Raw genomic sequence first — 26,388 nt, 5'->3', positions numbered from 1 at the left:
ATGCCAAAGAGGACTGATTTATACAGAGAAACACACACACAGAACACAGTATCCTACTGCATCTTACTTGTGAGATCAACAGATTAAGCCCACACAATGTTTTCTTACAACCCAAAGAATGGCAAGGTTTTTAATTACAGTTTAATCAAAGCACTACTGCAATGTTTATTATAACCTTTCTTAGGTGTTGATTCCTGTATCATCACAAAAATAGTGAATCAAACCAGGCTGTTTTTGCAGATCTCACATGCTATGTGTTCAAATATGTATGGACACCCCTTCTAATGAACACATTCAGCTACTTTAAGCTGCACCCATTGCTGACACAGATTTGCAAATGCACACACACACACAGCCTGTCTAGTCCCTGTGAAAAGCACTTTCTGGAGCAAATAAACGTGAACCTATTGGCATCAAGCCTAATGTCAGGTGTGGGCTAGAAGGGTATAAGGCCCCAGCATTTAGCTGTAGAGGAGCTGAACTGTGCTCTCTGGAATGATGGTGCTCCAGCTAGTACTTTTGGAATGATTAGGGGAGTTGGGAATAAGGTGGGGTGGTGATCATCCCACATCCTGTCCTCACTAACGCCCTTGTCACTGAATGCAATCAAATCCTCACAGCAGTGCTCCAAAATCTAGTAGACATCATTCCCTGGACAGCAGAGACAGTTATTTCAACAGAAGCAGGATATGTTTTTTTTAATACCCTTGATTTTGGAAGAAATAATGAATGAGCAGGTGTCCCAATACTTTTTTTACATTTGCATACTGCATTAAGCATAATACATTTGCTCGTGAATCGGAGCTTTATATCAGATGAATATCTCATATGGAGCTGTGCTTTGCTGGAAAAAGTTTTTTGACTGTAATGGATATGATGTTGTGGAGTTCATGGCTAATTTTAGAGTGAACTACTGTCCATAATCATAAATATGAAAACTTGTGGAAATAATTAATCTAGTTTTAAAATGATACACAATAAACTCATCTGAACCCAAATCTAGTGTCTAGTGCTTTTACCAGAAACATCCCAGGAAGATTTTTTCCCACTAAAGAAATTCAATCCTGAGGACAGTGAACCAAAGAAGAATTGCATGTCACTGATGTATCACCCAGAATTACATACACACATGTTTAACGCAACACATGTTTTTAACCTTTAATCCCAACCAGATGACATCATGTGTGGTGTGATCAGCGTACAACCTTGTGCACTATATAACCCTTCCTTCACTACATCAGATCACAGACTCAGAATGACTGAACAGTAGAAGGTGAAAAAACAAGTTATCAGTAATAATAGATACTAAACCTGTACCCTGAGGTTAAATGGAGGAGGTCATTTCAATTATTAAGATGTAAAAAAAAATAATAATTGAATTAAATAAATGTAATTATATTACTGTGGCGTTTGCTTTTCCTTTTCCACCTACGTAAATCAAATTTGATTATTCTCATCTGTATAATTATACATTATATGTCCAAAGGGTTGCAGACACCTGCTCATCCACAGTTGCTTTTAAAATCAAGGGTAATAGCAGGGAGTTAGATTTGACTCTTCTTCTGCAAAGGCCTTACACTACATTCTGGAACATTGCTGTGATGATATGATGGCATTTGGCAAGGAGAGCATTAGTGAAGTCAGGTACTGATAATGGATAATCAGTTATAGATCAAAACTTCCAGTCAGACCTATACCAGAGGTATTGGCTCCATATGAGCCATATAATACTGGATATTGTCTCTTTCAACAACAACTTCCAATTATTCATGTAATAGATTCCACATAATGTTGGACACATTACTTTAAAAGTCTGGTCCATGTTGACATGATTGCATTACACAAGTCAATTTTAGAACTGTTCTTAAAGAAGTATTATTTCTTTATAATTTGATAAAAATGGGTCCTGATCTCCATGCCTTGTCTGGACAAGAACATTCTTGTTCAGATTATGGCAGAATGCATGCATGTGTATGGGCGTGTTCTCACCCTGTCAGCAGTATAAACGCTCATGAATGGTTCACAGTGGTGACTCAATGTCCTGCATTTGTTCCAATGCTATGGAACTATTTAGGACCACACACAGACAGGTTATTAAACAGATTACACACAAGCTGAGAAATACGTATCAACCAGTTAAATGCACATTCACGTGTTTACGCCTTTACCATGAGTTCCAACTAAGATCACTGGTCCTCATTTTTGCGGAAGGCTGAAATGACTCAACTAAAACACATAAATACATGCAAAATAATTTCCCTGATAGACATGAAACAACTAATCTCCTCAAAAAATATCTGGTGATAAACAAAGTCATGTGAAACAATGTGAACAGTCATTAAAGACATTTGTCTTTTAACATATTTAAACATATGGACATTTGATTTTCAAATATTTTTAATATATATATTTCACTTGCATCTTTCTGAAGACATCAGAGAGCTTTTTGGATCTAGCCATGGTGATTTCACTCACTTCAGCAATCAAGAGCAAACCAAACTAAACGTCTGAGGTTTACATAAGACAGGCTCCTTCAAAATTCCCTCCAACCATGTTCGAATCATCCACCTGACGTGACGCACCTGAATCTAATTTTGCCATTAAAATATTAGTAATAAAACAATAGTAATAAATGTGGGGGTGATTGTACTTTTACCTCACAAGAAAATTGTATATCTGTTAATTACATTTTACAAATGATTTTAAAGATATTTCTTCAGTTGTATGTTTTTAGTTATGTTACCTCCATCTCCTAATATAGTTCAAATGAAGATTAAATGTCTATATGAATAAATAGGGTTAAAAAAAGACAAAGGGTATTTATTGGGTGTGAATTTTTTCACATCTAGACATAACTTCCCCTCCTTCATATTTGATGCATGTAATGGTTAAAGACCACAAATGGAAAACACAGTCAAAAAAAGACCGTTTATTTCAGAGCTGGTATCTTTTTCCAGTAAAATGCTGAAGTGTGGATGAAATTCCACAGAAAACCCTGTAAGTACAGTTTCACTCGGTTTCTGTCAGTTTTAAACCATAACCTGAAGTTATACAGCTCTTTATGCTGCATGTTCTAGAGCACACTGGTCTTTATGCACTGACTGCTGTCCTGAACAGTCACTCATTAACCAAGGATTTTAGTCCTGTATTTGATTTTAAGACTGTATTTGATACGTGGTGAAAAAGTGAGATAAGGTTTGCAGCTACTGGAAACCATGGCAGGCATTTACCTGTAAAATAACTGTATTAAAAACATATACTCAAAACACATTTGCTTTGTTTTCATAACACTTGCAAAAATGTGTGCTTTATCATTTTTCCCCCACGTTTTTTTTTTCTTTGTTGAAATTAAGAGGTAAAATCAAAATCAAGTATTTTCCCTTCTGCTTCAGAATTGCAAACAAACAAACAAACAAAAAAACTCACCAACGTACACACCTCAAGAACTCTCACCATTCAGTTTGCAGGGTTATTAAGGAGCAGAAATGGATTGTAGCATCAGATCTGCTAATGGGTCCCTTTAAAGGACTAAATGTAGTCAAACTACTTCCATGAAGATATTTGTCATTTTAAGGCTGTGGCAAACAGCAGCGGATTTCAAACGACAGTGTCCAAAAAGCACTATTTTACTTTATGATGGTAGAATACACTGCAGGAGATGGACAAATTCAGCTGTGTGTGAGAGAGAGAGAGAGAGAGAGAGAGAGAGAGAGAGAGAGAGAGAGAGAGAGAGAGAGAGAGAGAGAGAGAGAGAGAGAGAGAGAGAGAGAGAGAGAGAGAGAGAGAGAGAGAGAGAGAGAGAGAGAGAGAGAGAGAGAGAGAGATATTAAACAAAACGCAATACAAAAGCTGGTTGTGTGGTTCCTATCAAAACAAACAGGGACTGCTGGAGAGAAGTTCAATGGTTCAATGGTTCAATGGTTAGTGTTGTAATACAAGACCTGGTCTAACACTGATTGTGCTCCTGTTCTCACACACAGAACATTTTGTTATATTCCCTGTGTGCTAGTGAGTATGAAGTTCCCTGGGGGGTCTATAGTACAGAAAATACACTGTAATGCTGTTAATTGTACTGTTAATATACTGCTTGCCTGCTGCAGATCACAGAAATATATGCTAAGAATATGCTTCTAATCCTAGATGTTCCACCTTATGCATAAAAGGGGCTTTCAGTTACCACTGAAATGTATATGTCCATTCCTGGGATTCCATTTCTATGTGTTTAACCTCTGTAGACATATGTGTGCATGTTTATGACTATATCACATGCCCACACTCCTTTTAGAGAGCACCTTTAGAGAGAATGACCATAAACATGGGGGTGGGGAGTACATACTACAATGAGTGATGAAAGGGATTGTTCCGGTAAGTAGAGATGGATCAGTCAGTTTGGCACATCACAGCCAAGAGTTTCAACAGCACTGCTGAAAAAAAGCATGTGCGAGTTTCACACACTCGAAAAGGCTGAAGCCAGAGGGCAGAAAGGTTTCAGTTATTTAGAGCTTCAGCTTTCTTCAGTCCTGAAGACACAGAGCCTGAAATGCACTGGCAGCCAATGAGTAAGCACCAATCCCCACGCTGTCCCACCTGTAAATCGTTCTTTTTTTTTTATATTTAAAAAAAAAAGTTGCAGACATTAGTTTAATCTTCTGCTGCTGCAAATCACTGCACCACTGTGAAGGTTTGTGTTTCCTCATTTTTTCACCCATCTTTTCCTTGTCCTGAGAGCTGTAAGAGTCTCTTAGTCCTGGTGGGTCTTCTCTTGAACTACTTTACACTCATACTAAGGAGAGGAGGAGAAGAAGAGGAACATAATAATAATAATAATAATAATAATAAAACACACAACACATTATTATGTAAGGTACTTTCACATTAGCAAACCTGTTGCTATTCCAGACTTTATAGAATACAAGCAGAATTGGTTCATTAAACCAAATGTTTTATATAGAACCAAATGCAAAAGCCTTTTCTTGTATATAAAGAACTATTGGTACTACTCAAAGGGCCATATAAACATTCAAGTGGCAGTTTAAGTTGTCATGGTTCAATATAGAACAAGGGAAGTACCTCCTCCCTGACTTTTTAAGAATGTAATGTTTGTCTTGGTATGCACTTACAAGAGCAAGTTGCCGTCCTATATTTCCCATAGTTATCACGCCGGCAAAAAAAATGCAGGGCAGCCAGGAACGGATGTATAGGAAATCAGGAGAGGTATACCTGTGGATACATATGTACATATAAGCACACACACAAACAAAATTGAAAACTGGTTGGTACAAAATAAATAAATGAGAGACACTTACTGAAACACTCCATTGTAGACGAGCAGTTGCGTGGCGAGGGTTGCAAGTAGAGCAATAGCAACTCCCAGACCAAATCCACTGCGAGACCGATCAAACGTCCACCACAACCCCACCGACAATGCAGCCAGGGTCAGAGAGAGCTGCACATTATTCGCAAAGTCCACTTTCTAACAGCCAGAATGTTAAAGACAACACACCAAACACATTTAGGTACTGATACTTTGAGACTCCACTGGCATTTCTGACTGTATTCCTGACAGTTCAGTTAACAAAGGCACTTGTTAAGCACAGACACTTAAGTCCACTTTCCCTCAACTAACAAATCAAACAAATTCCAGTTATGTATGTATTCAATTCCAGCACAATGTAAAGTCTTCAAAAGAGCGCAGTGCTTAGGTGCTGCTTTCATGTGGTGAGGAAAGGATACAGCGCTGGCATGGTTAATGCCAACAAAAACAGCCACGCAGCGCATCACACTGGACCACTCGCGCTTCAGCTTATGGGGTTCCCCTAGACGTCGGTCTATGCAGGGATACAGCAGCCCTATCAGAGCTGACGAGACAAGAATACATCAAAATAAATGGTTAAAAAATAGGTAAAAGGTTACAAACCAACAAAACACAGTTATTTTCACTTCTAAAATCAACAAAACAGATCCCAAACATTTATATATGATTTCATCTTCAGTGAAGTTGACTGCCTGTCTGGGAGAGAGAGAGAATTACCTGATGCTGTGCCACAGCAGGGTGGAACCCACCACGCTGAGGAGAAGATGCTGCTAATGACGTCAGGAGGGAAGAGGGTGACGTTGCGCTGCACCTGCAGCAGGTTTAGCACTAAGGCTAGAAACACGCCCACGCCAAACAGCATGGCCCCACGGATCAGCAGGTTAGTTGTGTGATTTGTAATCACGCTTATGTAAGGTCCGCGTCGGGCCGTCCCATTACTACTCAGCCTGGTAGTCTCAGTCATGGCTGCTACGACAGAGTGAAAACCTGAAAATCTAGAGCTACTCACTCCGGCTGCCGTCGTCAGCTGACCTCACACCACACCTGCAGAACACAGACTGATGTCAGTATCCTTCCTGTATATAATCATAGGTAGTGTCCGGCAGTGATGGACACATACATTAATTAAAATTGGGAAAACATTGTTACATTGCTGTTACTCATTTAGAATGTTTTTTAACTGTCATTGATCAGACAGCATACCATAAACACTTCCTGACTACTCGATATGCACAATAATATCATAATCATATTGACAAAATATTCATATGTAATTGCTTAAAAAAATAAAATAAAAAAAAATTCAATAAAAAAAAGTTTGTGACACTGGGCTGCTCGGAAAACATGTATCTCCAAAATGGCAACTACAGGAGTGTGTAAAATCCAAGTAATTCAGAGTACTGGGCCATTCACCCAGAATTATTTACACACTATACAGGGAAGCTACAGGGTAAAAACAAACAGACAAAAAAGGAGATACATGTTTTTCATTAGACAGCAGCGATATGCAGCAATATACATAAATAAGTTATGTATTATTCCCTGAAGCTAATCGTACAATGTCTCTAAAGTATAAAAATAATTACATTGTATTTTTAAATAAATGATTCCTCAATTTTAGAAATTGTTCCCTCAGTTAACTAAAGTGTCTCCTTTCAACTTTTTTAAACAATTTAATAATTGAGTAAATTGAGTATACTAAATGAAGGAGGGGGAATATTATGAATCTATGAATATTATTTTTCTACTTTTATACTTTAGGGGCTCTGTATAATCAAGGTAACGCTAGTACTGCATTACTGTATCAGACATTGGCCCAACATCCCTTTAACATCCATCTACACCCCTGCTGAACATTATTCAGATTAATTCCATTAACATATTAATACAGATAACAATGCTCATCAATTATAGGAGTGATTATCTCTGAATACATTTCTATGCTCGGTGTGAAAAGCATCCGTATCTTCACAGTAACAGTCCCATTTACATATTCACACTTCAAGCTAGGGAAGGAAAAGCACCGATAGTAACAGGACGCTGACCTTTAGCTTGTCAAATCCTCCATCAGTTTCACATTTCATATAGTGCTACCATCACAACCACGTTTCATTAAGGCTGAGTTCATTTTGAAACGTAAAGCTAGTAGAAAACACTTGGGAAAAGCACCAGCTGTTCGTAGCAAAACAGTCGCCTCCTAATTTCTCTAGGCCACATCATCAAGAAGCGGAGGCCCATTAGAGCACTGCTTTAACCAGCTGGCTACATTAGCCACAGCCTGTCACACCGCCCCACTCTTCTGACCAGGCGTTTTATAAAGCAGCGTTTTTTATTATACCAGATCAGGCTTGTGCAGAGTTTCAGCAGCAGCAGCAGCAGCAGCGTTAACTCCTGTTACTGCTGGCTGGCACACACACTTAGCTATAGCTAGCTAACTAACCCTGTTCGCTAGCTAACACAGCGTATCCAGTGTGCCTGTGGCTGGCTAGCCGACATCAGTAGGGCTATTGTTTAAACCGAAAGTCAAATCAATGGAAATCAGTATCACCCACCATTTTTGGAGTTTGTAGTCTTAAACGAAGATAAACAATCAATAAAAACTGCAATATCCGCTAAGCTAACTCGCTAACGTCAGCTTTATTTACAATCTCACAACAGAGCGAAGGCTGCTCGTCCACGACCGCTGCTGCTCTGTGATTGGCCAACATCACCAGCCAATGAGATTACTACTCTGTGACGTAATTGTCCTCTCAAAAACGTCCACCTTGCTCCATGAAACCCACATTTAGAAACCATTCAGCGAGTACATACTTAAAAAAAAAAGAAATTACACTTTTTGATATATATTTTATTAATGTCATCCTTTTTTCATAGTTTATCGAAGCTGTTTCTCACATTCAGTTTCTCTGTACATGAAGTTAAACATTACACTTAGTTACAAAAATTTGGATAAATAATTTACACTATATACACAATATAAATAAGCATTATTGCTCTTTTAATTCTTATTTATATTGTGTATATAGTGTAAATTATTTATCCAAATTTTTGTAACTAAGTGTCTTGCTATCCCTTTCTGCTGTTACACTGGGAATTTCCCCACTGCGGGGCTAATAAAGGACTATCTTATCTTATCTTATCTTATCTTATTAATTAGAATAATATTGAACATTGAAGAAAGTACTGTCAACAAACAACACTGATTTCAAGTTGATCCATGTTGTTTTAAAAGTACTGAGGCATCACCACAGTAAAAGAGCCATTTTTGGTTAAATAGCAGAACTATCTTCCCCTGAAACAGGGCAAATACTTCTATAAGGTCACAGCATTAACTACAACGCAATGTGAGTAGATCAGCGACTTCCTGAGCTCGGTTTAAATATGCACCTCCTGGTCAGGCTACAGCACTCAACAGGTTTCCTATAAACGGTAACTGTACAAACACTTACGCTTAGCTTGTAAATATAGATGAAATATACCTCAGAACCAAAGAGCTGGTATAACACACCAAGTAAACACAAAATTCAGTGAAGTCTTAATAACTTCCCTCAGGACTCTCTCTGAACAGACCATGTATTTCTAGACACTCCAATTACAAGACCATTAAGCAGTCAAAATATGAATATCGATAAATGCATACAAGCAAGCCAATATTACTGAGGTTGCATGAATGTAAATCTAACACTACATTCACTTTCCCGATAGACAATTCAAGATTAGACCCAAAAAGGGACTTGTTTGGGCATGTCAGCGACGATAAAATGCGTATTATGTGACTTTAGGCACTTTGTTTATTTAATATTAATTTCTATATACATTACAAATATTTTTAATGTAAAAAAAATATTAATATTTTTACACTCATGAAAAAGTATCAGTATTTTGTACTGGATATCGAAGATATAAGGGCTTATCATGCCCAAATCATTATCGTCCTAAGGGGTTATCGAACTTCTGGGGTTATCGATCACCTCTGTAGCTCTTCTGCTTTGCGAACACACACACACACACACACACGCGAACACACACACACACACACACACACACACACACACACAGCCTACAGTCACAGCGCACACGTGATTGCAGTTTGTCATGTGACATTCCATTTCCACTATGGCGGCTACCTCTGTTTTCCAGAGAGTGAGAACAGGGTCTAAAATTGGTGCTCAGTACGACCAGGAGGGGAACATCATTCAGGTATGATTGGTTTATAATATGTTTAAAATGCCCGAGTGCTGCAGTGTAGCTGGTGTTTTAGTGTGTGTGTGCTTGGGTGTCTTTTTGCCAACGCTGCTAACGATATAACTAGAAATTAGCTTCGAGGGGAAACTTTCTAGTCCACCTTAAACAGTTCAGTCGTTACGGACGGGCGCTTGCAGGCCCCTAGTTATAACCGCTGGATCATTTAAGGTGGAACGGAGGAGACCTTCAGACCTCGTCTTGGTGATGGCGTAACGGTACCTCTTATGAACAGGGCGCTGGCTAATGCTATCTCTCTTTTAATTTCCTAAGAAGGCATATATTTAGGTTGTGTAGTAAATGTAATGTACTTTATTTTTCATTATTTTTTTATATGAAGTTGTAATTTTGATATTTTTCTAAGACCCAATACACTCCCTGGACTTGGGCGAGCTTGAGTCAGTAACAGGCACAATGAATATAAGGTTTTTTTAGCCTGCATGAATTAAATGATGTATCGCCACCAATATTTGCTTGTCAAACTGATGTACAGATGTGACAAATTAAAGGAAAATCCTTAATTAGTAAATGGATAAATAAAATAACCAGTTCTGATGCTTCTATGCAGAGTATTGCATGTTACAGTGAATCAGTTAAAATCCTATCACGCTTTCGCTTTTTTCTGTGGCATGTATAAAATACTAAACAGGCCCAGTTGAACTTTATTTTAAAGTGACAAAAGGACAAGACCTAACTTTGAAGGAGGCTCCTTTATTGGGGCACCTAGGGCAGGAGCCATTTATACCACCTGCCTAATGTTCAGTAGGTCCCTCGTGTTCCACCACACCAGATCTGATCATTCGAGGCATGGACTCCACAAGACGTCCTGTAGTAAGACAGCAGCATATCCTTGTCCTGTAGGTTGTGAGGTATGGCCTCCATGAGCATCAGTGAGCCTTTGCCAGTTTGCAGGTTTTCCGTTCTTGGACCACTTTTGGTTGACTATTTCAATACCTGGTCCAATACCTTATTAAGACAGTTTATGTAACATCCGCATTTGTTCTACACAAGCTTGTGGTCGAGTCAGAGAGTTAAAGAACACTTTGTTGTTGTTGTGGTACAGGTGGAGACGCGTGAAGATGAGGAGCAGAGCATCAAGCTTGCTGAAATCCTGGAGCTGTTACTGGCAGCTGGTTATTTTAGAGCACGCATCAAGGGGCTCTCACCATTTGATAAGGTACCATGACTGTCACATGAGGAAATGACTCAAGATGTCCTTGACATTAGGATTATTTACTGTGCTGTCTGACAGATGGGTACCTGCCTGTTTGGATTCTCTGATAGGTGGTTGGAGGGATGACGTGGTGTATCACAACCTGCAACTTTGACATAGATGTTGACCTGCTTTTCCAAGAAAATTCCACCATTGGTCAGAAAATGTAAGCTGGATGCCGGTGCACTAATAGTGAACGTTTTGGAGGTATGCCATTAGGAGAATCTAATGTGCATTGTCTTTCAGAGCTTTGACGGAGAAGATTGTTTCTGTGCTGCCCAGAATGAAGTGTCCTCACAGACTAGAGCCCCATCAGATCCAGGGGCTTGACTTCATTCACATCTTCCCTGTCATACAGGTGAACATACCTACAGCCTCAAGTACACACACCTGGCCATTGTGCAGCTGAGATCACCATATGCTAGGAATGCTTTTGCTTGATTCTTAAGACCTGACTATCAAATTATGGGTGTAAAATTAGTGCTCTTAAAATTCACAGGTTTTGGTATGTTTATCAAGTATTGTGTTGTGATCACAGTGAAAGTGGTGAAATGAGATGTTTGTAGATGAATAATTATTGTAAGTCTTTGTAATCAAGAGTAAAGTGGGTACAGTGATATTTTCTTAACAATGCGGAACCGCTGCCTGCTTAGAAAATAGAAGAGTTTAATTACTTCTATGAATAGTGAACCCTTTTGTTAATAAAAAAAATTTAATAATAAACTATAATTTTCTACCAGTCTCTATTAAATTATTTACTTTTATAAATAATAATCATCAATTTATATCTATATATAACTGGAAGCACTCAAAGTGCTCTTAAAACAAAAGCAAAAACACATAGTGCCTTTACTTAAAGTGGGTAAAATAAACTTTTTGCCCTCTCGAGAGCTGGTAGTGCAAGTGATTTTAAATAACATAGAAAAAAAGCACATTAATCACTAAACCACTCTTGTGTCTGCATGTATAATGAGCCCTGAGTTTTTCTGTCTGTGTCCTACAGTGGCTGGTGAAGAGAGCTATAGAAACTCGTGAGGAAATGGGTGATTATGTGCGCTCTTACTCCATCTCTCAGTTTCAGAAAACACACAGCTTTCCTGAGGTAAGTGCGCTTTAAAATCATGCACTCACTAAAGTCAGACAGGACACATTTGTAAACACAATGAAATTAATATTAGCATTTAGCCACTGGAAAGACTTTACTCATCAGGGCTAGGTTTCCCCAAAGCCTCTTAGTACAAAGATCACTGTTAAATGATAATGTACAAACTACCTTAAACACTCTCTCTGCCCGGTAAGATGATCTTAACTACAAAATAACTGTTATCTGTTCCAGGATGAGGAGTTTAAGCAGAGGAAACAAAAAGCAGTCAGCACTGTGGTGGAGGTGTCTGTGAGTACTCCATTAGTTTTGTGTATTAAACTCTTTGACACATTGCAGTATTGTTCTAATGTGTATGCATACAGTATTATAGGTATATTATATAGTGTATATATATTTGTTGTGTGTTTAGGAGGTATATGCCCCTCAGAGGCGGTATAAGAGGCAGGCTGATGCAGGGGAGTTGCTAGATGAGGAGTCCAGAGTTCATTCCACCCTGCTGGAGTATGGCAGGTAATACACATACACTGTGGAAGTATGGCGAGAAATTCAAACTCTAGTAAAGATGCTAACACTTACAAACACAACAGGTAGCAAACTGATGACCGTTTCTTTCCACTTACTTTGCAGCTCATCCTTTAACAATCTTTCATTTCATCACTTTCTGTATTTCAACTAGCCACTCCATCCTTTTGCCATAATGTAAGAATGTTGAGAGAGTTTGTTCAAGACACTTCTCTGAAATACATCTGTGTGTAGTGCACCTGTGGATCACCCAGTCCTTTTAGAAATCTGTTCACCTTCTGTTCCCCTCTCCTCATATTGTCCTCTTCTTTCCATCTCCTTTCCTCTCCATCAGTCCATGCCTAAACATTTCCTTCTACCTGCAGTAAGTATGTGTGTGTTGTAGTCAGGTGATTTTGGCCGTACATAATCACAGTGCCAAACAATTAATGTGGATATTTTTGATTGGGTGAACCTTTCCGTGCTATTTGTGATGTGAGACCAACTAAATCTGCATCGGACAATTGGTTATGTAATGTTTTTTTTTTGACATGCCTTTCTTTCTTCTTTTCTTTTTCTGAACTTGTGAAGTGATATGAAATATGAAATATATTCTAGAGAGAGCAGCATGTTTTTTATTTGTTTTGGAGCTATAGCAGCCTCAATGTGAATGAAAATGAGTAATTTGATCAGGAGTCCTTTTTTAACGCTTCGCTTTGTTTTTCAGACGTTATGGATTTAGCAAGCACTCTAAACAGGACAAAGTGAGTATTCCCTAATATCTCCCAACACTGTAACAGCTGTACCATTAGCCCTATAAGAATGAATAATCTTTCTGGGGTCTGCAGGCTGAAGAGAAGAAGCACTTGATGGCTCAGGGTGCACAGAGCGTGCCGCCTGGCATGGCAGAAGTGTCTGAGGAGGAGGACCTCCAAGCAGCTGAGGAGGTCAGTCCTATAATTAAAGATTCTTTCTTCATGAGGTGACTCAGATTAGAAATCCACACAAATGGAAAAATAAGATAACAAAAACCCTCCTTCTACAACACTGAAGAAAGTGTAAAACTGGCCATCACACTGGCCATCTTTTGATGAGAGGGCAGAATCTTTTTTGGTACAAAAAAGGGAACAAAAACATTGTGTTAACGTTAAACATAAAATGAACACCTTCCTTATAAGAAAGCAGATTTTTCCCTTTGTGTAGAGATAAAAATAGGACATTTACATTGCAATAAAATCTATGTAGCTTTACCCCTGTGCACAGTATATTGTGAATGCCTGTGAATTTCTGGAATTTGAGTTTGAGTTTACTTGGCTGTCTTATCAGCTGTCGATTGGAGCATAAAACAAAATTGCACATTTTTAACTTCCCTTGTTAAGATTGGGACCTCATAAGTCATAACTGTATTTGACTCTATTTGAATTAATTTGTGGATTATCACGCCAACTTGCTAGTGTGTGCTAACTGTGACTGTTTCTCCCTCAAGCTCAGAATCAAAGCCCTTATGACCGGCATGGCTGCCATGGCAACTGAGGAGGTACAGTAAGCTTCATAGCTAGCCCTGTAACACGATCTGATGCAGTAGTACACTATGGACACTTGCACAAAGACAGATTATCCATTTAAGTCCAGAGATATGTGCTTGTATGTGCAGATTTAAGATGTTGTTTATAAAGAAACATTGAAAGGTTGAATTTAACTGCATAGTTATTGGCAGTAGCCTGGTAAGTCAACAGAGCTTGTTTTTATTATTCATGTCTGTGTTTGTTGTAGGGAAGGTTGACTGCTAGCACAGTGGGGCAGATTGTGGGCCTGCAGTCTGAAGAAATAAAGCAGATTGCGTTTGAGTATGCTGAGAAGGTGAGTTCGTAAAATACCCAGAACTGGTTAGAGACTACTCCTGAAATCCAGGAGATTGACTGTGAATCAGTAATGTGATGTTCTTCATCAAGGTATTTTAGCCTCAGGTACTTACGCTAGTTTTATTCAGGTTATTTCTAAGTTGGACTTCTGTGTTAAATTTACAGATACAATCTGCTGTTATACACTGTTTTTAAAGAAGGGTCATTTATGATGACTCAAACAATTTAATTGCTTAATGGTAACAACAGAAAAGATTCCACTATTGTTGGAGCTAAATAATCATTTTTGATTAAAGTGTAGACTTTCATTTTGCTGTGTAAGGTCTACAGGGTGTAAGCATCTTCTGTATTTGTGTGAACCTGCAGGCAGAACGTTCTGCAGAGGATAGACCAGAAAGGTATGGCCCTGTGCAGCAGCATCGTCGCATGGTTGCATCACTCAACAAACAGATTCAACAGAGGACTAAAGAGCTTGAGGAGGTGAGACGTGCACTCAGTGACCACTTTGTTGAGCTACCTTATAGATCCAGTTTGCTGGATTGCTGTTAGAGGCTACTGCCATGCATGTCTTGTGTTGGCTGTCCTCTACCCACTTACCCACTTGGATATTTTTTGGGTGGTGGACCACTTTCAACCTTACACTGACAGTGTCATGTGTAGAAACTCCAGCAACACCACTGTCTGATTTTACCAGTACCACATACACGCATGTCAGTGTCACTGCAGGAAAATAGTCCACTGCTTAAATATATCTGGCCAAATATGGCCTCGTGGCTAGAAGCTTACCAATGACGAATGTTGCAGAGGGTGCACATATTTTGGACCTGCAAGGTATGTAAACATGATAAAGTGACCAGTGAGTAAAGGTACAAGGTTACTGTTTCATTACACAGTAAATATGTATGTGCACACACATATACACACAAACCCCTGCTCTATAATAGTCTGGGAGTGTGACAGATCATCACTGGTTATGAGTGGGTATTTCTGAGTGTTTTATTGTATTTCATGCTAAGGTGTGATCCGGTGTGTTTTAGATGCAGGCAAAGCAACAGGAAGTGAGAGCAGCCTGTGAAGAGGCCAAGAGCAAACTAACTGAGGTAACACACATTCTTGCAGAGTAAAGACCAATGTGCCTATATTTAGGATCAGATGGCCACATGATGACCTAGCACAAATGACCATTACTTGGTGGAAAGCAGATAGAGAAGGATACTCATGATTGTGTGTGTGTGTGTGTGTGTGTGTAGGCCACCGAGCTGGGTGAGCGATTGGAGAGGGAGCTCAGTTCTCTGGCAGATGTGGAGGCTCAGGCTGACTCTGGGTGAGTCTTTGAATATCTTCGTTCCAGCTTTTAGCTACTAATGTATTCTGTGCCCTGGAGAAGAATATGTGTATTGGCATAGTTTGATATACATTACTGTACTTACTAGCAGGTTTGCTGCATTTTGTGATGTAAAGTTGTTTTGTTTTTTCTTTGCAGTCTGCTTGAGAAGCTACGCGCCCTGGTGGCCATGAATGAAAACCTGAAGCACCAGGAGCAGGAATTCCGCACACACTGCCGCGTGAGTTACACCAACCCCTTTGTTTATTTACAGTGGTAGGAATACATCCCAACAAACATTATACATTAGTTATAGTTATAGCGCCTAGTTGCTTCGTTCATGTTTCCAGTAACCTTTGTTCATCCTCCCCTTTTTTGTGTCTCTAGGAGGAAATGACACGGCTGCAGCAGAGCATTGAAGACCTGAAGATAGAGTTTGGCGATGAGGCTGATGATCAGAAGGTCCAAAATCACTCTGTATACTACACAGTGTAGCGGTGTGCATAAAGCTAAGCAAACATATGCACTGTAAATCTCTGACCCCAGAATGATTTGAATACAATTTAAATGTATATTTCACCATGTTTAATTTTAATTTATGAATTGATTTATTAAATGTTTGGTATGGTTCTTACTATTTTATAATATTCTTATGATTTTTTTAAAACACTGAATACACAACTGAGACTAGAGGAAGAGCAATCAATAGTATTTTTCGAATGGCTTTTTCTATAGGAATTTAGAAAAAGGAAGAATTTTAAAAAAATAAGAATTTTAATCAGTTAGCACAGAATATTATTATAATTATTTCTCATTAATTTAAAATTGATGCAGGTAAATTTTCAAAATTTTGTAACTTTTAAAACAAGTCATAAATATACAACAATATGTACGTAATGTGTAGAATTTCTATTTTCTCGCACTCTGTGTCTGGGTTTAGGAGCGGAGTCAACTGATTGATCATCAATATAATACAGACCGGGAGAAGTTGCAGAAGATCCGTCTGCTGATGGTAAAAATGGAAAACCACCTTTTTCTCAGCATAGACTGAGTGAGAGCCCTTTCACTCAATGTGTGTCTGTTGTCAGGCTCGGAGGAACCGTGAGATTGCCATCCTGCAGAGGAAGATTGATGAGGTGCCCAGCAGAGCGGAGCTCACACAATACCAGAAACGCTTTATTGAACTTTACAGCCAAGGTTTGTTGATCAGATCCATCTCCAAATGTCATTATAAATTATAATTTATGAGTTAGCTTTGGTATTTTCTATATGTACTAGCTTTATGTACTTTCCCCCCCATTCAGTTTCTGCAACCCACAAAGAGACCAAACAGTTCTTCACACTCTATAATACTTTGGATGATAAGAAGGTGTATTTGGAGAAGGAGGTACCAGATTTTACGTTTTATGGAGTATTCAAATAAACTACAGTGTCTGTTGTAATATATATATTTTTAGATTATTTCTCCTGGTTTCAGGGGATTTGTTGGACCATACACTATCTAAGCAATAAGTATTGTAAATTGAGTTTATTTAAGTGAACATGAACCTAATTCTTGTTTTTTTTTGTCATCAGGTGAATTTGCTTAACTCCATCCATGATAACTTTCAGCAGTGAGTATCAATGTAACCAAAAGCTGATTATTAAACAGCTCTCTGATGGTGCATGCTTATTTTGGGTTATAGTATGTGGTATGAAGCAGGGTGTGCAGTACATGCCATAGTGACCTTGTGTATTGAGTTTATTAAAAGGGTTTAATACACAATGTAGACTTGTGCCGTATGTTATTTGTGTTTGCTGCCAGGGCCATGGCATCATCAGGAGCTAAAGAGCAGTTTCTCAGGCAGATGGAGCAGATAGTGGAAGGGATCAAGCAGAATCGAATAAAGGTAAGACATAATTCCAACAACAACAAAAAAAAAAAATTTAAGTACTGATTACACTAAATCCAGCTTGTTAATTGAAGATGGAGTTTTAAACATGTTTTTAACATGGCATGTACAGATGGAGAAGAAAAAGCAGGAGAATAAGATGAGGAGAGACCAGTTGAATGATGATTATTTAGAACTGCTGGACAAACAGAGACTCTACTTCAAAACTGTTAAAGATTTTAAAGAGGTGAGACCACAGTTTAATTATGGAATTCACTCTGCATGTTTTTGTAGTAAAACTAATGCTGTACAACAGTATCAAAGGGAAATTCTATTGAGTCTTCTGTAATTATGTCTCACAGGAATGCCGCAAGAATGAGATGCTGCTGTCCAAGCTGAGGGCAAAGGGGGCATCCTAACAGTCGTCTTAGGCACACTTTCACAGAGTTATAACCAGAACCGGAATCTGCAAGTTTGTCCTTTTACAGTCTTGTATGCCAGTGTAAGGTGGGACTCGAGCCAACAGACAGTAACTGGACTGATCAAACATCCAAAACCTGTGTCCTACATGCATACATATTGATGTGTGTGCCAGTTTGATATATAGCTGTAATTTTTTATAGGCACAGATAACATTCCGCTGGGAGATATGCTTGGCATTTCAGCAGTCTACAACACACATTAACACTTGTATAGTCCCATTTAAATTAACACTTTGTACCACTCTTGTAATAGTGTTGAGAAATAAAATAAATCACCTGCATCTTCAGCAGTGTTTCAATATGTCCCTAATCTTCAAAACACTCTCGCAATAACTACATATTGGGTTAGTTACTACACCATGCCATCTTCCCTGATATGTATTTCACAAAGAAAGTAGCTTTCAAACGTAAGGCATATCAGAGTTCTTGAATATTTCTTTAATATAGCAATCAGTCCAGCAGTACAAAGAGAGCAGGAAAAAAAACATTATTATACAGTTTAAATGGGTTCCATATGAACTCAACATGGGATTTCCTAACACAGAGATATGGAATGAAAACAGCCCAAAGTTCAGTCTTCTGTTAAATGAGCTTCTCTGAACTCATGCGGCATAACACACAGACATTTACCATAATAAACACATTATGGAAACTGGACTCTTTCCATGGATCCTGAAGTATTAAGAAAAGAAAAAGCTGTTAAGTAGAAAATATCCTAAAGCCTTGCAGACTCAGCGGGAGAACTGTCTACGGTCTCCTCTGCCCTTGTTGACGTGCTTAAAGATCTTGGCTTTTTGCACATTTTTGGATTTCTGGTAGCCGAAGCCTCCACCACCTCCCCTCTTCTGCATCTTCACACCTTTACTGCTATGCACATCTGGGAGGATATAGGTTAAGGATTACCATGCACACAGGTAAAAAAAAAAAAAAAAACGGCTTACCTTAAACATGAAAAGGTACTTGAGTGCATGCAACTATTTACTTTGAGTAATAAAGAAAGTACTGTGTAACTGAATACGGACTTAGCATGCAGAATCACATGGTCACCACAAAGTACAATGCTCAAAAGGATACTCAGGTCAACATAGGGTGGTACTTTGAATCCAAAAGACAGCGCCACCTGGGGAAGGTTCAGTGTCTGGACATTGTAGATCTGTTTGAGGGAGTGTGAATCATATGCTCTCACATAGGACTTGTAGGCTTCCTGGGCTGACTTGTGCAGGTAGTAATTCTTCTCAATTAGCTTCTCCAACTGAAACACAAACCCAGACAGCAAGAGCGTAATGGGGTCATCCTCAGTTACTACTAGTAGATAGATCTATTAATCGATCAATCTATCTATCAATAAATAAATAAACCAAGTGGCTTGAGTCTCACCTGTGACTGAATGTCTGAGATCTTGCTCCAGGAGAATTCAAACTCACTCAATGGGACCTAAGCATGTAAGAAAGTTATATACTTAACATACTGTATAATTATTAATGAAACAGTGGCAAGGTTCTTATATAGTATGTATAAGTAAGTGTTAACACCTAAAAAGCAGTTGATCAAAAGTTGTGATACCTTGGCCTGTTTGAGAAAACGCAGAAAGCCGAGCTCTTCAGGTCTGAGGATGAGTAGTGCATGGCCCCTGCCATTAATACCTCGAGCAGTTCTGCCCACACGGTGGATATACTCCTAATTAGAGAAAAGTACAACATTTAATCTATAGATAAACAAAAGAACTGTACTTTATTACCCAACAATAGCTTCAGTCCAAACTTTTAATATTTAAATATAATAATAATAATAATAAATTAGCTATTGCCACTGTACCTTTGGATCATCGGGTGGGTCATACTGGACAATCCAGTCAACCTCAGGGATGTCGAGGCCTCTGGCAGCGACATCAGTGCAGAGCAGGATGCCAGAGTCTGCATTACAGAACTGGAAAAACGTGGTGGTTCTCTTGGTCTGCTTCTGCTTGCCCTGAAAGAAAAAGAAAGACATTTTCAAAACAGAAAAGGACAGGTCTATAATTTCCATCATCCATCCACGGAGACTTAGCAGGCATAAAAACATAACCACACACCAAATGAGATAGTAATGAAAGTATACAAGATTACTAATGAAATTCATGATGGCCCTGATGAACTGTAAAACAAGGCTACAACCTATATCAACTAGATGCTTACTTTAGTTTACAGCATCACAATCAAGCACTGATTTTAATGTGCAATATGACCTACAGCTATACAAGGTTTGCCTGTTTAAATACTAAAAAAAGAATTTCAAAAGAAACAAAACTCACATGGATGGCCATGACGGGCAAGTCAATGTAGTTGAGAAGCTCATAGTGAAACTTCACCGACATACAGGAGGAGAAGAACACCATCAGCTTCTTCTTACGGTTCTTCTTCAAAAATGTGAAGAGTAGCAGGAAGCGTTTCTCAGATGGGCACACCACATAACCCTGAGCAAAAATGCATTAAACAGTTAATCAGAGACGCACATCCTAAACTGAACTATTTACAACTAGAAAAAGGCACAACAGGCATTCCTAAATTTATCTCCTTCTTTACCTGTTCCAATCCGTCGACAGTGGCTGTTTCTTTGTTGTCATCCACTCCCACATACAGCGGTTCTTTTTTCAAAGAGATTCGTGCCAGATCCTCAACCTTCCTGGTCTGTGTAGCTGAGAACAGCATGGTCTGCCTCTTCTCTGAAATAACAGCAAAACATTCATTTTAAGTCTTTCAAACTTTCATGCCGGATGACAACGCCATCATGCTCAGATTCAATGGGATTTACACTGCAAATTTAAGAGCAAATTTACAGTGCTCCAAATAAGACAGTAAAGCAATCAGTTTACTCTAAGCATTCGAGTGTAAAGCTTGAGGCACTTACTTGGCAGCAGTTTGATGATCTGCTTAAGTTCTTCTTCAAAGCCAACCTCCAGAATCCTGTCAGCTTCATCAATAATCAGACACTGCAGGTTCTTGTACATGAAACCAGGCGTGTTCTACCCAGAAACACAACATTTTTGCACTATTTAATAAAATGTAGTAACACTTAGTGACTTTTGTTTTCTTATAGTTACTTGAACTGAATGACAGTGTTTCTCAATAAAATCTTAATAAAAATATATTCATAACACACAAACTTGAGCTAACTGCTCAGCATAAAGCCCTAGTCCCACCTACAGGATAGCCAGCAGTATGGCTGGCAAAGCAAAACATTTCAACGTTTAGAATAGGAATGTATTTAGAGCATGCTTCCTTAAAACATATGAAGCACAAACAAGCAGGGCAGTCGCATTATGTCACTTATGTTAATTAACACCTATTCCAGCTGCCACCATGTTCTGGTTGTTTTCATAAACACAGTGTATGTCCTGGGAAGACAAATAAGCAGGCAGTTTTTACGAACAAGTGAAATTCATGATGATTGTTGGTCACTTTCTTAACCAATTAGCCAATTAGTCTGTGTGTTCAACCACTCACTTTTATGCAAAATGAGCAATACAACGAAAGGCACGTTTGGCACCAACACCCGCCCAGAACTGCACATGCAGTGTGACGAAGTGTGACCATGACTTTAGCCTGCATTAAATGGACCACCTTTCCTTATAGAGAGGCCTGCATCTCTGAACTGAACAGCCAGGTATAAACCTAAGGGGGCAGTTAAAACTGCTCTACTAGGAGCTACTAAAAGTGAAATCTCCACTGTACACAACACACACTGCGAGCTAGAACCAGTTGAAGGGAAACCCCACTAGCGACTACTGCATAACTTTGGCCCTCCAACATAACATATCCTTAATGTATGTTGTTGATGTGTATAATCTGACTCTTACACAGTTATGAAGTAAAGTATGTGCTCTAACCTGCAGGTGGTCGAGTAGCCTCCCAGGTGTGGCCACCAATATATTGACTCCATTTCCAAGTTTCTGTGCTTCAGCTGAGCGGTTGCTGCCACCCATAATAAGGCCATACGTGTGCACGTGATGTGTCATAAGGTCCTTCAGCACTCCATACGTCTGCATGGCCAGCTCACGTGTCGGAGACAAAACAATCACTCCAGTACCTGCCAGAGGAAGAAGAGCAGACATCAAGTAAACTCACTTCATTTTCAGTCTATTCCTCTAACGACAAATGTCAAACTATTAAAAAATGTGAACCCTTACTTCCTAATACTTCCTAATCCTAAAAAATAAAAACTCACCATTTCTGGGCATGAATCGAAGTTTGTAAATTAGCTCTATGGCAGGAATGAGGAAAGCCAGAGTTTTTCCACTGCCTGTTTTAGCAGCTGCCAAAACATCTCTGTAGAGAGACAAACAGGGTCACCTCTTAATGAAAAGAGACTTTTTTAATCAAAAAGCAAACATCACCTTGTTAGACCCAGAAGGATGGTGCACTTTGAAAGCTAATGAATAATAAAAATATTCCATCAATATGAAAATAAACAATTGTACAGTGGCCTTACCTTCCCTCCAGGAGGGGGCGTATGCTTTTGTGCTGGATCTCAGTCATAGTCTCAAAGCCCATCTCCTTAACACCCTTCAGGGAATTCTCACTCACAAGCTCTGCAAGCGAGGCAAATGACCGATCCTCAAATGCTCCTGAAAGAACAAGTATAGACATCAGGAAACATCCATCAGACCATGTACAGTACATGCAGATAATAAATCATGGTTGCAGAAAAGGCTAACATGGGCTTGGACCAGGGATTCCCAAACTTTTTGCAGTCCTGTAACCCTTCAGACACCTTCCTGCTACATACAGGACAGTTCATAGGCCATTTACATGTTAGGAGCAATGTCACAGCAGAACTACTCAAGAGAGCAACAAACCACAAAAGCCAGCAAACTGAGCAGAACAGCACTAAAGTTACAACAGCATGTCTAAAGTGATTTCATGTTGAAAGGGAACGCACAGAACACTTTAAGTCCTGCGCAATGATGCATTACAGTATTATCTGTATCAGTCAAACATACTGACACACAATTGGCGAACAGTATCAACCTCAAAATTACTGACCTAAAGGAACTGTATAGAATGCCTTCAACACTCATTAGAACAAGAACTTGAGCACATGTTTAGCATGTGTTGGGTGGCACAAGTACTACTCCCACTCATCCTTATTGAGAAAAATACCTGCACATCTGGATTCTCACATGGTGGAAAAGTTAAATAATTGTTTGACAGAACAGTTTGACAAACACCTAGGGTTACATGTACCACAGTTTGGTAACCACTGTCTTAGGACCACATTTATGAGAGAACAATCATCAGCATTCATTTCTCTACTTTTCTGCTCACCTGTAAGTCCAGATGGAAGTGCTGGTCCATCATCTTCCTCTTCCTCACCTTCATCATCCCCACCATCTTTCTCATCACCCTCCTCTTCGTCCATTCCATCCTCACACACCTCATCTTCCACCTCGTCATCTTCCTCGGCTCCTGCTTTGGAGGGCTCAATCCTCTCATCATCTTCCTCGTCACTCTCCTGTTTAAGTTTTTTCCCATCTAGAAGAAAAAAAAAAAGAGGAAAAGCTTGGTCCTGCACAAATATCAAAACCAACAAGGAAATACTGTACATTCCTTTAATGCTTGTATAGAAAGGTTAAGTCATGAAGACATTTCTAATGTTTTGCCTGTAAAAGCATCCTCCTTTTTAAATGATTTTATTTTAAAGCACTTTGTACCTCTACATTAGAAATAAGTTAATTAAATAACCATTACAAACTCACTGCTGTTGGTGGGATCTTCCTCCTGGTCCAGCTTTCTTTTCTTCTTTTTCCTCTTCTTTTTACTACCATTCTCCATGACCGTATCCTCCTCATTGGACACACTCCTCTGATCTGCCTGAGGCTTATCCTGCTGTTGTTTTTGAACAGTGGCCTTTTTGCCTGTTTTGGCACCGCATTCTTCTGAGATTATTTTAGACTCTAACAGATTGAAAGCAAAACTGAATTAAACAGATTCGAAAATATTAAAACAATAAAAAACATACAAATATTAATCAGGTTTGACAGTCAACTACAAACACTGATCCACTTTGCTGTTATATGCATTTCTCACTATAAACATGATTAGATCAAATGCAAAATAAAGGGCTAGGGATTTCAGAGTATTACATTTCAATAAGAACAATATAAGCAGCAATCAGAGTGATCCACACCACATGTTTGCTGACACATTCCCATCCAACATCTTCTGAAATCAATGGCATTTAAAACATTTCCTCACCCCTTTGCTGCACTAACAACATTCACTATTCATGGGAAAGCTTTCTACTAGATGGTGGAACTCACTGTAAGGAATTGGATAAGTTTAGCCACAAGAGCTCACTGGAATCAGTTACTGATGTTGGAAGATTTGTTCTGAATCACAAATGCCACTTCAATTCATCCCAAAGGTATATGATATTGTTTAATTAGTACAGAGAACACAGTTCCACTGCCTTAAAGTCCTTCTATGACTTTAAATAATACACACATCTGGGTATGGTGACCTTAGACTAGAGAGTGGCGGACCGTGGTGACCAACACAGTTTGTTGATTTTTCTTTTAACACAATAACTACAGGTACTACTGATAAACCGCCTGAATCAGGTGTTTGAGTAGGTACCCCAACTCACTTAACTGCACTGGTCTCAGGCCCTCCATGACTGGAGCTCGCAATCCCTGCTTAAGGCTCAAGTGGTTTAGAGCTGCCCTTTCTAGAGTCATTGCTTTTCTATGAATATTATAGCTACAAACTGTCTGTCAACAATGCCTACATCTTACAGTAGCGAAATTAAATCATCAGAAGGGGTGTCCGGAAACTTTTGGACATTTTACCTGATGAGGTAGGCACTGTAGTAAAATGCGTTAACAATAGTGTTGTTTAGATAACTAACGTTACTGATATGTCACCGGCGTTGGTACAGTAGCAATGCCAGGTGTAATTCAAGCCTGACAATATAAAAGACAACCTGCGATTATCCCTGATCTCCAGAAACGTGTCCTCGCTGCACTCGGTTTAGCACGCTTTCTAACTCTCACTCCAAAACATGCGGTCTGAGGATCCTCAGAAAGACTTTACCACCTCAAATCACACCGATTAAAAAGAACATTACCATCATCGTCTTCTTCCTGCTGCATCTGCCGCAGTTTGCGCTCTTTGTTCTTTTCATTTCTTTTCTGAATTTTCTTTCGAAGAAGCTTCATCTGGAGGTCCGCCATGGCTGAGCACAGTGAGACACACACGTGTGCGTGGGGTCCTTCGGTACGCGTTCTTGGTCCGTGCCTGACTGAAATTCTGAAAGCCCCATTCATGTTTTCTACAGGCAATAGCGGAGGAAACCTCAGGCCCTGTCCCAATTCTCGCCCTAGGCCCTTACTTGAAGGTTACAGTTTTATTAAGTTGTTAAAGGGCGGGTAAAAGGGGCGTAAGTGTTCAAGGACTCAAAGAGCAGAATTGGGACACAGTTCGCCTCACGCCCCTTCACTTGTTTACCGTACTGAATATCCCGCAGGCGCCGCTATTACCGCTGTGCTGCTGCTAAAATTGATAAGTGGTTGGCGGCAGAGATTTATTTCAAGGATAGTGAAGGTTGCCCACTTTTTTTGCATTGCTGCAGAGTCTCTGGTACCTCCATAATTTCATGTTTTTGAGATTTATCCTAATTAGACAACACCCCTGTGCATGGGTTCCAGTTATTCCAGTAAAGTTATGGCTTATTATATCTAATATACTAGATTTCCTTTATTCCATATGTTCTTGCAAGAGCATTATTAAAAATCAGATTAAAAGCATTTATTGGTCACTGTACAGTAATATTTTAACAATCGATTGAACAATTGATTTATTTAGAATATCTCATTAAATAAATTTTTTGCCAATCATTGAATTATTAAACACTCTATCAAAAAACAGATTACAACTGTTTAATGTTTAGATTCATGCACAGATTATAATCCAATAAACTGAGTAACATTTTATTTGTTTATGAGAAAAAATTATTAACAGAAATCTCATTGTATATCACTGTTGACATTTCCATATATAATCACAATACACATGTAACCTTAACCAAAACTTTTTATGGTCTTTAATAAACTAAAAATCATTCTCATTGTCTTATTTTCTCTGCTTTATGTTAATTTAAATACATTCTCTCTGAACCGGTCTTGCAGTGCAGTCTTTATTATCCTATACAAACACCAGCACTCACTATAAGCACATTTCATTTTAAGACAAATTTCCAAGTATTTAATTATATGAACTACACTACTAAACAAATTAAATTAGATCAAACATTTTAAAGAACAATAATGAACAGTCATGACAGTCAATAATGCACCAGTAACGGTCTTTTTGTATTTGTGTCAATTCCATCACTTCTGACTGATTGGTCACCTCTGGTTTGAGATTGCTTTAAGGGAAGGTTTTTAGCTAACTTCTAAAACTAATCTAACCAATGGATGTACTGTTACAGCTTTTGAA

At 38.9% G+C, this 26,388-nt stretch overlaps 3 protein-coding genes across 3 annotated transcripts; 1 reads left to right on the top strand and 2 right to left on the bottom strand.

The window, feature by feature from the left end:
* Positions 1–2,914: 2,914 nt before the first annotated feature.
* Positions 2,915–7,985, bottom strand: insig2 (insulin induced gene 2). The gene is made up of 6 exons (XM_072685701.1): positions 7,867–7,985; positions 6,032–6,358; positions 5,734–5,858; positions 5,307–5,473; positions 5,121–5,220; positions 2,915–4,783 (listed from the first exon to the last, which is right to left on the bottom strand). Exons 2-6 carry the CDS (start codon positions 6,276–6,278, stop codon positions 4,742–4,744), a joined length of 681 nt encoding a protein of 226 aa, XP_072541802.1. The 5' UTR covers positions 6,279–6,358; positions 7,867–7,985; the 3' UTR covers positions 2,915–4,741.
* A 1,438-nt stretch (positions 7,986–9,423) lies between these two features.
* ccdc93 (CCC complex scaffolding subunit CCDC93) lies at positions 9,424–18,201 on the top strand. Its single transcript, XM_072685707.1, has 23 exons — positions 9,424–9,514; positions 10,620–10,733; positions 10,841–10,935; positions 11,016–11,127; positions 11,773–11,871; positions 12,106–12,162; positions 12,284–12,384; positions 13,103–13,139; positions 13,224–13,322; positions 13,862–13,912; positions 14,149–14,235; positions 14,604–14,717; positions 15,275–15,337; positions 15,488–15,561; positions 15,721–15,802; positions 15,949–16,023; positions 16,502–16,573; positions 16,650–16,758; positions 16,866–16,948; positions 17,137–17,174; positions 17,366–17,450; positions 17,566–17,679; positions 17,795–18,201. Exons 1-23 carry the CDS (start codon positions 9,431–9,433, stop codon positions 17,849–17,851), a joined length of 1,902 nt encoding a protein of 633 aa, XP_072541808.1. The 5' UTR covers positions 9,424–9,430; the 3' UTR covers positions 17,852–18,201.
* A 130-nt stretch (positions 18,202–18,331) lies between these two features.
* Positions 18,332–25,159, bottom strand: ddx18 (DEAD (Asp-Glu-Ala-Asp) box polypeptide 18). Its single transcript, XM_072685705.1, has 14 exons — positions 25,019–25,159; positions 23,649–23,846; positions 23,218–23,424; positions 22,382–22,517; positions 22,118–22,218; positions 21,780–21,979; positions 20,801–20,915; positions 20,476–20,615; positions 20,205–20,366; positions 19,730–19,882; positions 19,478–19,591; positions 19,292–19,348; positions 18,989–19,166; positions 18,332–18,791 (listed from the first exon to the last, which is right to left on the bottom strand). Exons 1-14 carry the CDS (start codon positions 25,122–25,124, stop codon positions 18,646–18,648), a joined length of 2,013 nt encoding a protein of 670 aa, XP_072541806.1. The 5' UTR covers positions 25,125–25,159; the 3' UTR covers positions 18,332–18,645.
* Positions 25,160–26,388: the final 1,229 nt, after the last annotated feature.

Source organism: Salminus brasiliensis, chromosome 8 (genome assembly GCF_030463535.1).
Source record: "Salminus brasiliensis chromosome 8, fSalBra1.hap2, whole genome shotgun sequence".
Taxonomy (NCBI): domain Eukaryota; kingdom Metazoa; phylum Chordata; class Actinopteri; order Characiformes; family Bryconidae; genus Salminus; species Salminus brasiliensis.
This window is presented reverse-complemented; position numbering and strand designations above follow the sequence as displayed.